General features: G+C 44.9%; 1 protein-coding gene across 1 annotated transcript in view; it reads right to left on the reverse strand.

The window, feature by feature from the left end:
- Positions 1 to 12610, reverse strand: part of TGFBI (transforming growth factor beta induced) — a 52004-nt gene that overhangs the window by 17507 nt on the left and 21887 nt on the right. Inside the window, exons 4-8 of the mRNA XM_056861397.1 lie at positions 5943 to 6100; positions 5087 to 5251; positions 4637 to 4783; positions 4353 to 4494; positions 870 to 1082 (exon numbers count right to left, since the gene is read on the reverse strand). Coding sequence (XP_056717375.1) covers positions 870 to 1082; positions 4353 to 4494; positions 4637 to 4783; positions 5087 to 5251; positions 5943 to 6100 — 825 coding nt within the window. The remainder of the gene's footprint in view (positions 1 to 869; positions 1083 to 4352; positions 4495 to 4636; positions 4784 to 5086; positions 5252 to 5942; positions 6101 to 12610) is intronic.

Here is a 12610-nt window from a genome sequence, read left to right on the forward strand (position 1 = left end):
GGGTTTCATATCAATGTTTGCAAGGACAAACACAAAGCTGGAACTCCACAAGGAGGAAAGCACCTTTTGGGGGGAGGGGGGCTGGTCAGCTGAAGCAGCAAACACTCAGCAGAGATAGTTGCTCCTTCCCTCTACCAAGGCACAAAAAATGATTCTCCCTAAATGTATTTTTGTGCATGTGTATATCCGGGTAGTTTGCCTAATTCAAGAGAAGCTGGAAATTAAGTTCAAACAGAGGTCTTCCAGCACAGCCAGGCCATTTTGTTGCAGACAACTTCCTGCTTTTCCAGAAGCCTTGCATAATTTGCAACCACAAACAGGGAAGTGAATGGACAGAACTGAGGAACACTGTCTGCTTTGCCAGCAGGCTCTCATAGGCCATTTATGCTTGGTAATTAGCAGCGCATTCCAAGCTGAAGTCCCCACATATTTTTTTTTAGTTTTTCACGCTGAAATGTCATTCAGGAAGCTGAACCGTCATTCAGGAAGTGACTGCGAAGCCGGCGCATACCTGCTTCACATTTCTTAAGAGCCCCTTTAACGCGGCCTTTTGTGTTTGCTCCGCCCCCGCCTCGAAGAATCCCCTGAAGGAAGTGTGCAAAATCACACAGCCACGGCTTAGCTACGCAAACAACTATTGCTAACGGACGGAACGAAGGAGCAGGCGAGTGGAGACCGAGGATAGGCATTTTAATGGTCGCATTTAAAAAAGAGCTTTGAGTGAGCATCAAAATTGACCCTGCATAAATGGCCTTAATCTATTCTCCACAGATCTAGAAAAACAGTCACGGCACTTAAATGGCACTGTTTACATTTGATGGCATGCTTGCTTTGGGACGATAAAAAAAATATTTTTTTTTAAGCTTTACCCGAGTCTGGGATCAGGAGTTCGTTGACAAAGTGTATCACGCCGTTGGTTGCTATGACATCTCTGTTTGCAATGATGGGCCTTCCGCTGAGAGTCAGTTCATCCCCGTTGCAGCCCACTTCCAGCATGTCACCCTCCAGCGTTTCCATGGATAAGCCGGCAATAATGGCCTCAGCGCACATAGCTGATTTCAAGATGTGGTGGTTCAACATATCTACGGAGGGCGGGTTTGAAATCGAAATGAATAAACAAACAAATCAATCAATGATAAACAGGGATTTGAAAAAGCTGATTGAAAATGACCACTCACGTACTACAATGGCCTGAAAAGTGACACTTCTGATTTTCCTTTGTAAGTGATAAAGTTTATTGTCTGTGGCCAAAGGCCATCACAATCCACCATACAAAACATTAAAATAACATAAAATTATCATAAAATAACATTAAAATAACTTTAAAACAGTCGGACCCACAAGAAACTAATAATTAAATATGTTAAGATCCCTGATTAAAAACAGCTTTATTTGGATTTTCTTAGCTGGTAAAGCAAAGAGTGACACTTTGTAGGAAACATCAGGATTGGTGTCTGATAGGAGAAAGAGCAGCTTCTCTGGATCTGGAGAAAGATTTTCCTTTGTACTACACTGGAGGAAAGGTGTTATTTACAGTGCAGTGTTTCAGTACAGGGATATGTCAGTTTGTAGGGAGATGATCACAACCTCCATGAGACACAAACGGAAAGAGGTTGGAATGGAGGGAAGTTCTATAGACATTGGCACCCATGTAATGTTCTCCTGTAGCCAGAAAATGTAGATCATTCATTTTTATTTGCACAAATAATTCCCTCTTACTGAAGGTGGTATGCATAGGCTTGCTAGGCGGCCGCAGCAAATTCTCAATAATTGTGCCCGTTGCCCGCCAATGCTCAGCTGGTCAGTGGGCAGAAGCAGCCGGCCAAACTGGGGAGGCAGCGATCGTTGCCACGCTGTGATGACATCACTTCCACTATGACCCAGAAATGCCAGCATTGTGTTGGGCGATGCTCTAGCACTTGCCCCCAAACTCTATGGTTTCCACAGAGTTTTGGGGTGAGTGCTAGAACACTGCCGCAGCATGATGCCAGCGCTTCCAGGTTGTGGCAGTAGTGTGTGCGATGACGATCACTACCCCCACCCCGCAGTAAGTACCCGCCTCCCCTCATCTCCCACTGGTTGCCAAGCCATGCCTGGCAACCCTAGGCATTCATGCTCAGGATGCTGGCCTTAAAAAGCAGATTACACTTTTTTTTCCTGTGAGGGCTTTCTGCACGGTTATTTTTCATGTTAGTTTGGATACATTTGCACCTTATTCCCATTAAAAAGGCACAAAGCCCTGGCTTTAATTGTGCATTGCTTCTCTTTTGGAAATGAACAGATTCCCAAGAATTTTTTAAAAAAATGTTTCCTGCCTTGCTTTTGCAAAGGTTAGTACGGCCAGACTAGTGCTGACTTAGTAAATCCTTCAAAGTGCTGACTACTTTGTGGCTGCTGCTAGTTATGGCTCATCTAGTTCCCCAAGCACAGTGCTGTTCAGCTTGCTGTTGCTCATCTAATTCCCCCTGATTTTGGACTCCCAGTCTGTCTCCTGGTTGATGAGTCAGTGCTAGTACAGTGTTTCCTCATGGCTTTCTCTATCTGTCAGGCAGGAATGAGAAGGAGCTAGGACGAAGCACCATCGTAAGAAGGAGCTAGGACCTACAAAGCACCTAAAACAAACACAGCATACCACCCTAGGACAAAGCATCTACAACAAACACAGCATACCACCCTGGCCCTGGGGAGATGGATTTGTATGTGTGGTCTATCAGTCTTCTGCCTTTGAAAGCAAAGAGGACAGCACTGGTGTAGTGGTTAGGAGCGGTGGCTTGGAGCGGTGGAGTCTGATCTGGAGAACTGGGTTTGATTCCCCGCTCCTCCACATGAGCGGCAGAGGCTAATCTGGTGAACGGGATTTGTTTCCCCACTCCTACACATGAAGCCAGCTGGGTGGCCTTGGGCAAGTTATAGTTCTATTAAGAGCTCTCTCAGCCCCACCTAACTCACAGGGTGTCTGTTGTGGGGAAGGGAAGGGAAGGTGATCATAAGCCGGTTTTAGTCTCTCTTAAGTGGTAGAGAAAGTCGGCATATAAAAATCAACTCTTCTTCTTCACTTGGGTGGCTGCAAGTCTCAGCTTTAAATGTCCAAGGCAGTCACATAGGAAACAGCTCCAATGGCAGTTGCAAGTGGGGAGGTCCACCTTTTACTGACAGCCTCTTTCCCACCAAACTACTGGGTGTGCATGGGTGTTTGTGCTGTCAAGTCACAACTGACTCATGGCCACGCTGTAGGATTTTCAAGACAAGAGACATTCGGAAGTGGTTTGCCATTGCCTGCCTCTGTGTGAGCTTAATTCACACATGATTCAGCTCCTGGATCTGGAAAAATAATGATTTATTGCCCTCTTTCATGAAAATGATTCAATAGACAACTGAAATTCACAAATTTGGAGCAGCATTTGAACATCTTCATGAGGAATTTAACAGAAACACATGGACCATGCTCATTGTTCTATAGGCTTGTAAATTAATTGCTAGAAAAGTACAAGTATTCAAATGCTAATCTAAATTTGGGAGTTCCAATCGGCTACTGGGTAATTATAATGGATTTTAGTAAGGGAGACATAAGTATGTGCATCTTTCTTTACCAGCAATGGAACTTAGAAGAGCATACTTTAGGGTGGATCATGCTCATTATTAACATGGGCATGCTCTGATTTTGCAAACAGCATTCTTGAACTGTGAAAAATGTTTTTCAATACCCATCTAAGGGGCTGGATTAATAATGGAGTCAACTGGAACAAAGGGAATGCTACTGATCTTCAGCTCAAAACTCCCCACTTCATTTTTGCTTATTCTTTCTGCAAACGGAGCCAATGAGTCTTTATTTTTGCACCACCTTCTGTTCCCTCTCACCGAATGTTGATGTTATTTTTGCATCAATGGTGTATAAATGGCATATAACAAAAATAGTATAAAACAGGGAGGAAATGGCATAAAAGAAACAAGCTAATCAGGAACAGCAGCAATGAAAACAAGATGAAACAAAAGGCTCACACACAAAAAGAAGAAAGAAAAGGGCTTACTCGTTCATCCCTAAGGGCAACTGCCCAGGTCACTACCCTTTCAGATACTATTTCAGTGATTTGTACAGCTGTTTCCACTTCTTCTGCAACTACTCACTACTGTTCTTCTACCAACTGGTTAAAATGGGCAGGATGGGACAGATACAGAACGCCAGCAAAACAGCATTAAGCTCCAGAAATACAGCCTGCCCACGTTCCTCACTAACTATAGAGTACCCTTATCACGTTATGAGATTTCCTGCAAAACACAAAGTCTAGGCTTAATCACTTCCTCTGTCTATTTATGACAGCCATGCACTGGAGTCTGGTCAAGTGGCTGCTCACCTTTTAAAGCTTCTGGGTCTCCTAGGATCCTGGTTAGAGTTTCTTGTGGGATCTTCTCAAAGGCCTCATTGGTAGGGGCCAACAATGTAAACTGCCCTTCACCGTCCAACAGATTGTTAAGACCAGCAGCTGCCACAGCAGCCTGTAAATAAAAGTGAAAGAGATGGAATTAGACATGTTAGAGTTCATTCTGTGAAAAAAGCAAACCAATAGATGGCCAAAAAAACAATTCCCCCTTCAGTTGGCATCGAAGGATACAATGGAACTATCTGCCAGAAACTCACCCTAAGGGTCTCCAGGCTTTCTTCAATCTCAACAATTTGCAGGATACTGTTTGTTGTTGTAGAAATGACTTTGTCGATGAGATGAACCACTCCATTAGTAGCATCATGGTCAGCCTTCAGTAACCTCGCACAGTTCACTGTCACAATCTGCAAAGAACATGGAACAGCTAAGTCCAAAACTGAGATGAGTACATATTATTAACACTAAAGTAGTTTCAAGAATGTCGTGAGTTATGTCATTAGGATCCCTGCTCGGATCCACTTCTACAGATGGAGGGAAGGGCGGAATTTTCACTGATTCCCCCATCCTACTACAGCCCTTCAACTATGATCAATCCATCTAAAACCAATCGATATTCCTAATTTTTTTTGTCCCCACATGTTTAATAATTGGTACCATGAAAAGAAAACACAGCTTCGGTAGTGTTAAGAGCTTTACCAGTCACTTACTCCATTTGGATAATGATGGATCTGGATATCAATATTCTGGTACATCGAAGGGAGGCTTGTTCCATGTTTCAGGTCATCAGTCAGGACTCGCTTATTCACCATGTGGTAGCGAAGAGCATTGAGCAGCTCAATATTAACATTACTCACCAAAGAATCCAGCATTTCCTAAGAACAAGCAATATCGTATCAATGATGACTCAATTCCACCAAACATATTCTGAAAGAATCGTAGATATACCAATGCAATAGTGCTCGATTATCTCTGGCTACCTCTGTAAATGGAAAGAGGGAAATGAGCACCTGGTCTGCATCAGTTACCCTGCAGGGGGATAAGGGACTCTACCAGTGTAGTTGCTGCTCCACTCATAGATTTAGATGTGAGGGATTAGGCAACCTCCAGTAGGCCATTGTGCTAAGGGGAAACATGGAATCATCAGTCCATAGAATACACAGATCCTGGCCAACTGATCAAGTCTGCCATGAAAAAAAATATGCAATTGCAATTACTTTTGTAAATCTTTTGACAGCAATAAGTGCTCCCAAATAGGGATCATGGTTTGGTTGTTACCCTTTTGCCATACTAAGTGTGGAGCCTCCCTCTAGCACCATGAACCTTCTCTTCTTCTTGCACTGGAAGAAGGCTCTGCACTGAGGTGAGTGAAGTGTAGAGTCTAACCCATGGTATTTGGATGGTCATATTTCTATTGGTGTCTCTATCCAATGCCTTACAGCAAAAAGCTTACATATGTCTTATTGTCCATTTCCAATGCTTTTATTCAGTTGACAGAGGATTTCTGTTTTTCACATTGCCCACACCAACCAACAATCAAGAAAATGAAGATATAATTTTCCTTACAGCAGGCAAAGACGCCCAGGCCTCATTGGTCGGAGCAAAAATTGTGTAGCTTCCAGGCCCGGTGATTTCAGCACTCAGGTTAGAGCTGGCGGAATAGAGTTTAGTGGTAGTGGCCCCAACAATGCCAAGGGTTTCATAAAGATTTGCAAGAGGCAAAGCTGTTTTAAAAAAAATTAACAAGACAACAGTAGCATTATACTATTTCACAATAATATTTCATACGTCAAATAAAATAGGATGATGGCACAGATTCAATGCTGAGTAGATGCAGACCAAGATAATGAGATTGAACAGATTTGGAGCCAGCTCGAGAACCAGATATAACTGAAAGAAGGTGCTCCTAGCAACAGCACCCAACTGCTTATCCGTCAACAAGGCTGGGCCCACAAGCATCCCCAAGCTGTTAACTCGATCCTACCAATGAATGCTTAACCAGCATCAGCCAAACTCTCTGCCTTCCTTACTAGTATCGCCTCCTTCTTGTAGAAATGAAGCCAGCTGACCACAGCCTCAAGGCACTGACCCCAAAGTTGCCTCCACAGGCTTGAATAATGCAATTCAAAGCTGAGTGTCATCAGCATATTGTTGACAACCCACTCCAAAACTCCTAATGTTCTCAGCCCATTGCCTTGCACAGACATTGAAGAGCACTGGGGACAAAATGGAGCCCTTGGGTATCCCACGTATCAGGTCCCAACTGACTGCCGCTGCCTCTCCTTGGGTAACACTTTTTGTTTCCAACCAACAAGAAAAGAGCGAAACCAGCAAAGGCCAGTTCTTATTATTCTAAACACTTCCTACAGTCAATCCACCAAAATATCGTGGTCGACCATATTAAAGGCTGCTGCTCCCTCTAAAAGCCTCAGCAGTGATGGTATGGGAGCCAGCATGGTGTAGTGGTTAAGAGCGGTGGTTTGGAATGGTGGACTCTGATCTGGAGAACTGAGTTTGATTCCCCACTCCTCCCCATGAACGGGGGAGGCTAATCTGGTGAACAGGATTTGTTTCCCCACGCAGACACATGTAGCCAGCTGGGTGACCTTGGGCTAGTCACAGCTCTCTTAGAGCTCTCTCAGCCACACCTACCTCACAGTCTGTTGTGGGGAGGGGAAGGGAAGGCGATTGTAAGCCGGTTTGAGTCTGCCTTAAGTGATAGAGAAAGTTGGCATATAAAAACCAACTCTTCTGCTTCTACTTCTATGCCCTTATCCAACTGTAGCCAAAAATCATCCACCAAGGCCAACAGAACTGTTTCAGTCCTGAAACCCAGGCTGAAGACAGAATGAAATGAGCCAAGGGAAGATGGCTGTTCCAGATATGCCTGCAGCTGCTCTGCCATGACCTGCTCAGTCACCTTGCCCAGAAAGGGGAGAGTGGACATGGGCTGAAAACTGCCCATGTCCCTCTTATCTAGGGTTGCCAGTCTCCGCTATTAGAACTGATCTCCAGGCAAAAGAAATCAGTTCCCCTGGAGAAAATGGCTGCTTTGGCAATTGGACTCTATGGCATTGAAGTCCCTCCCCTCTCCAAACCCCGCCCTCCTCAGACTCCCAAAATCTCCAGGTATTTCCCAACTTGGAGCTGGCAACCCTACTCTTATCCAAAGATGATTTATTAAGAAGAGGTCTAATCACAGCTTCTTTCAGCTGTGAAGGAAATCCCTTGAAACAAGGGAATACTAACAACCTTTCCTAATGGAGTGATACCTTTCTTCAAGGATGATTTTAACAGTCAGGATGGGCAAGGATCCAATGTGCACGTAGTGGCCTTCACAGCCCCAAGCGCTCTGTTGGCATCAATCAAGGAGACCAATTTGAAACGCTCCATAGAATTTAATCTGAGAAACCAAGCACAGGGTCTACCCTCAAACAGGTATCTAAGTTGGATGAGAGTGACTGATTGATGGGGCAATTATCAACTTTGAGCGCAAAACAGCTAATATCCAGATCAAAATCAAGAGTATTTGGCAAACATGACATTCGGCCCTGAACCACCCTAAATAATTTTGTTGGACAAGATTCTGCTGATGCCATAGTAGCAGAAAAGAATGTTGCCATCCGTGCTACCTCACAGGGCCTTAAATGGGCTCTACAGTGTTTTCTGTCCTATTTGGAACTAGTTTTCCACCAATGACACTCTATAGCAGTGATGGCGAACCTTTTAGAGACCGAGGGCCCAAACTGCAACCCAAAACCCACTTATTTATCACCAAGTGCCAACACGGCAGGAAGAAAAGGAAGGAAGGAAGAATGGGGGGAGGGACAGAGAAAGAAAGAAAGAAAGAAAGAAAGAAAGAAAGAAAGAAAGAAAGAAAGAAAGAAAGAAAGAAAGAAAGAAAGAAAGAAAGAAAGAAAGAAAGAAAGAAAGAAAGAAAGAAAGAAAGAAAAGGGGGGAGAGAGGAGAGGGGGGAAAAAGGAGAGGGGGAGAAAGGAGAGGGGGAGGGGGAGGACGGCAGGGGACGGCAGGCCTTTCTCTGGCGGACGCGCGGTTGTTGAGGGGCCGCCTGGCCCTCCATGAGCGCCTGGAGGAGGAGGCAGGCGAAAACGGCCGGGGGAGATGCACCTGAGGAGGAGGACGATGGTGGCGGCAGCCTGGAGCTGGACTTTTGGGAGCCGCCTGAGGGGAACGAGGAGGAGGAAGGCGGCGAGGATGAGCTGCTGCTGGAGCCTGGAGGAGGAGGCCTGGCCTCGTTGCTGCTGGCCTCCCCGCCGCCTGTCAGCTGTTGGGGGGTGAGAGGGGGGAAGAGGAAGAAGCCAGCCGCATGCGTGTGAGGCAAGAAGCCTTCAGCCCTGCTGATGCGCGCGCGTGCGCACGCACGGGGGGGGGGGAGAAAGGCATTGTGTTGGCGCTCTTCCCTGCCGCCCGCCTGGAAGGCCCCCGCCAGTGGCAGCGGCACCGAGCCCAGCCCGGGGGATGACAACGGGGGCGGTGAGGCCAGCAGCAATGAGGCCGGGTCTCCAGGCTCCAGCAGCAGCTCAGAGCTTGTCAGGCCTGGCCGCCTCTAGCAGCTCGCTTCCCTGGCCGTGGGCGGAGGGGAACGAGCCCGGGAGAGACAGTTGTGGCCTCAGTGCAAGGCGCGCGAGGCAGTGGCATAGCGTGGGGGGTGCAGGGGGGCCCGGCCGCACCGGGCGCAACATCTGGGGGGGCGCGCTCGCACTCGCAGCTCTCTGCCCCTGCCTGGCTCACTCACTCACTCTCATTGCAGTGCTGGCTGTGCGAATCCGATCTGAGCCGCCGGGTCGCCGCCCACTGTGGAGGGGGGGGTGCGTGCCAGGCGTGCGGTGCGGTGCGGAGAGAGAGGGGGACTATCTGGGGGAGGGACAGTGCAGCAGCCGCCCAGCGCAGCGCTGAGCGCGGGAGAGAACCAGCATGCAATTGGCTGAGCTGCCGAGCAGGAGGCGGGAGGACTCGAGGAGACGCGGGGAACTGAGTAGAAGCCGCCGCTGCAGGTAAGTTTGGTTGGTTCAACAGTGACGAGACAGATTTTGATCCATATGTAGCTGCTCCAGCTCAACATAAGTTGATGTAAGCCAGTGGGTCTAGCAACCTTTAATTTATTTATTTTTTTTGCTGAAAGAGTAAGGCAATAGGCATGAAGGTGAATAAACATTATGTTAAGAGTAAATAAATGGTTATACAATGAAGGGGTACTAAAAGTGCAGCAAGGCAAGAAAGTGATTTTCTTTTTTTTCTTTTTTAGAATTTTAGCAGAATACTACACCTATATCATGCCATACAAAAAAGAATCTGGTGCACAAGGCAGGAAAAGGAGAAAAATAGAGACAGAGCAACAAGCTAAGTTAGCTGGAAGCCTTCACCGGTTTTTGGTGAGTACTGCTGAAATTACAGCAGGACCATCAGCAGCACCACAGGAGACTCATAATCCTGATCCTGTGTCGGTGGACATTCCTGTTCCTGCATTAGAAGCAGAGACAGTTTCATCTAAGGATGTTTATACTCAGCCAAATCTGCCAGAAAATATTGACCAAAAAGTTTATACTGATATTGGCTATTGGCCTGAAACCATGGATGAAACCTTGAAAACTGAACTTGTCAGGCGAAGGACAGAGGAACTGCAGAATAAGGATGCATGGTTTCCAAGAGACAGTAATGGCAGGTCATTTTCCAAGGATTGGTTCTACATACATTTGGAGAATGGTGAGACTATGTTAAGGACATGGTTGGTGTTTTCTCCTGTAAACAATGCTGCAGATTGCTTTCCTTGCATGCTTTTTCAGAAGGCTAAAGGGGAAAGTTCATTTGGAAAGTCAGGTGGATTTAATGCATGGAGAAAGTTAAGCCCTAGATTACTAGAGCATGAGCGCAGTTCATATCACTTGAGTGCATTTACAATGTGGAAAGAATTAGAAATGCGGCTGCATAAACAGGAGACTATTGATGCTGCTGCCCAGCTTGCACAACAGAGGTCATTTGAAAAATGGAAGGCAATCTTAGTCAGAATACTTGATTGTGTTCTGTATCTAGCCAGGCAAACCTTACCCTTACGTGGTCACTCTGAAGATTTAAATACAGATGATAACTGTGGAAATTTCTTAGAAACTTTCAAGTTAACTCGCCAAATATGACCCAGTTGCCAAACAACATCTTCACAGAGTACAACGCACAGATGGTTACATTGTGTCCTATCTCTCTCCACAGAGCCAGAATGAGTTTATTAGCCTGCTCGACGATCACATTCGAACAGTCATCTTTCAAAATATCATAAAGGCCAAGTATTTTGCTATAATGTTTGATAGCACTCCTGATATTTCACACACTGATCAAATGTCCCAAGTGATTCGATATGTGCATATTGAAGATTCAAGAGTCCATGTGACAGAGTCTTTCATTGACTTTATTCAGTTATATGGGAAATCAGCTGATGTCATTACAAAACAAATTTGTGACAAGTTGCAAGCTGATGGCCTTAAACTAGAGCATTGCTACAGCCAAGGATACGACAATGCTGCGACTATGGCTGGATACATTAGTGGTGTACAAAAACGTATTTTGGATATGAATCCCAAAGCAATGTTTGTGCCATGTAACAATCACTCGCTCAATCTTGCTGGGATGCATGTAGTTGGTGTTGGGACAAAGGCTGTTACTTTCTTTGGCACTGTGGAAAAGGTGTATGCATTTTTCTCAAGCTCCACCCACAGGTGGGATATCCTTAAGAAACATGTACCAATTCATGTAAAGCGATCGTGTAACACAAGATGGAGTTCAAAGCATGAAGCTGTATGCGTACTTGCTGAACACACTGAGAAAATAATAGACGCTTTGGAAGCGTTGAGAGATAGGCCGGAAGAAACCTCTGAAACCAGGGGTGATGCAGGAAGTCTTTTAGTTTGCATAATGACATGTTTTTTTCTCTTTCTTGCATTTTTGGAACCCAGTACTAACCGAAGTAAATGATACTCAGATCTACCTGCAGCAAGAAGGACTTGCGCTTGATCAATGCGTGCAAAAGTTAAAAGCATTGGCTTTATTTTGTCATGAAAAACGTGATAGTCTAGTGTCAAAGGCAACTGAGAAAGCTCTGCAGGTATGCAAAACCTATCGCATACCTACAGAGAGAAGAGTTGGAAGACGCAAGAAGATGGATGGTGAGAACAGTTGCGATGCTGGCTTGACCTTAATACAGGAAACAAGCAGAGAACAACTGGAAGCAATTGATCAGCTCCAGGCAGAAATTAAAAAACTTACTACGCAGATGAATACGCTTCACCAGAGATTTGCTTTTTTGCAAATCCAAACATTGTTGGATACTGAAAAAGATGATTTTATTAAGAAACAAATTCAGCACACGTGTGCTCAGTACACAGAATTGAATGCTGCATCTATGCTCACCGAAATAACTCGACTTCGGCACCACATTATCTTGTATAAGGAGGTCAATCCTGATGAGCAGGTTGCAAACTGGTCAGCTTTAGATTTGCTTCGCTGGGTGTATAAGTGGAAGCTGCAAGAAAGTTTAACTAACTTTGTTGTCACATTAAGAATCTTTCTTACTATCACTGTTTCTACAGCGAGTTGTGAAAGAAGTTTCTCAAAACTTAAACTAATTAAAACATATCAGAGATCTACAATGAGCCAAGAAAGAGTGAGTAATCTAGCAATACTGTCCATTGAGAGAGACTTTAATGTAGATTTCAATTCCGTTGTTGAAAAATTTGCGCTAATTAAAAGCAGGCGAATTTAAATTAATCTGTATATACAGATTGATATCTTGCACTTCTATTAAAGAATTACAATTAGAGGTACAGGATTGAGGAAGTTGGCTCCATCTAGCCCAGTCTTGGATCATCTCCAGGGTATGGTTCCATTTTGATGTTTAGTTTTTGTTCTTGTTATTTGTTGTCTTTTACGATGGTTGTGAGACGACATATAATAGCATGGCCCATGCTAGGTTACTACATTTGTAGATTTGTATTCATAGACCTGCTGAAAATGTGGAGAATGTGTAATGCATGTTCGCACTCAATAAAGTGTTTGAAAATAAACGTGTATTTAGATGCATTTTACTTTAATTACATCAGTATTTTCATAACAAACAATACATGTGCTTAGGGGGTAAGGATTTCTTTAACTAATCTAGTGGAAGAGACTCGAGTGCTAAAATCCTCGGGTTAGGGGGCGCAAATTACTTGCCTTGCCCCGGGTGC

The sequence above is a fragment of the Euleptes europaea genome, chromosome 1 (genome assembly GCF_029931775.1).
Source record: "Euleptes europaea isolate rEulEur1 chromosome 1, rEulEur1.hap1, whole genome shotgun sequence".
NCBI classification, from domain to species: Eukaryota; Metazoa; Chordata; class Lepidosauria; order Squamata; family Sphaerodactylidae; genus Euleptes; species Euleptes europaea.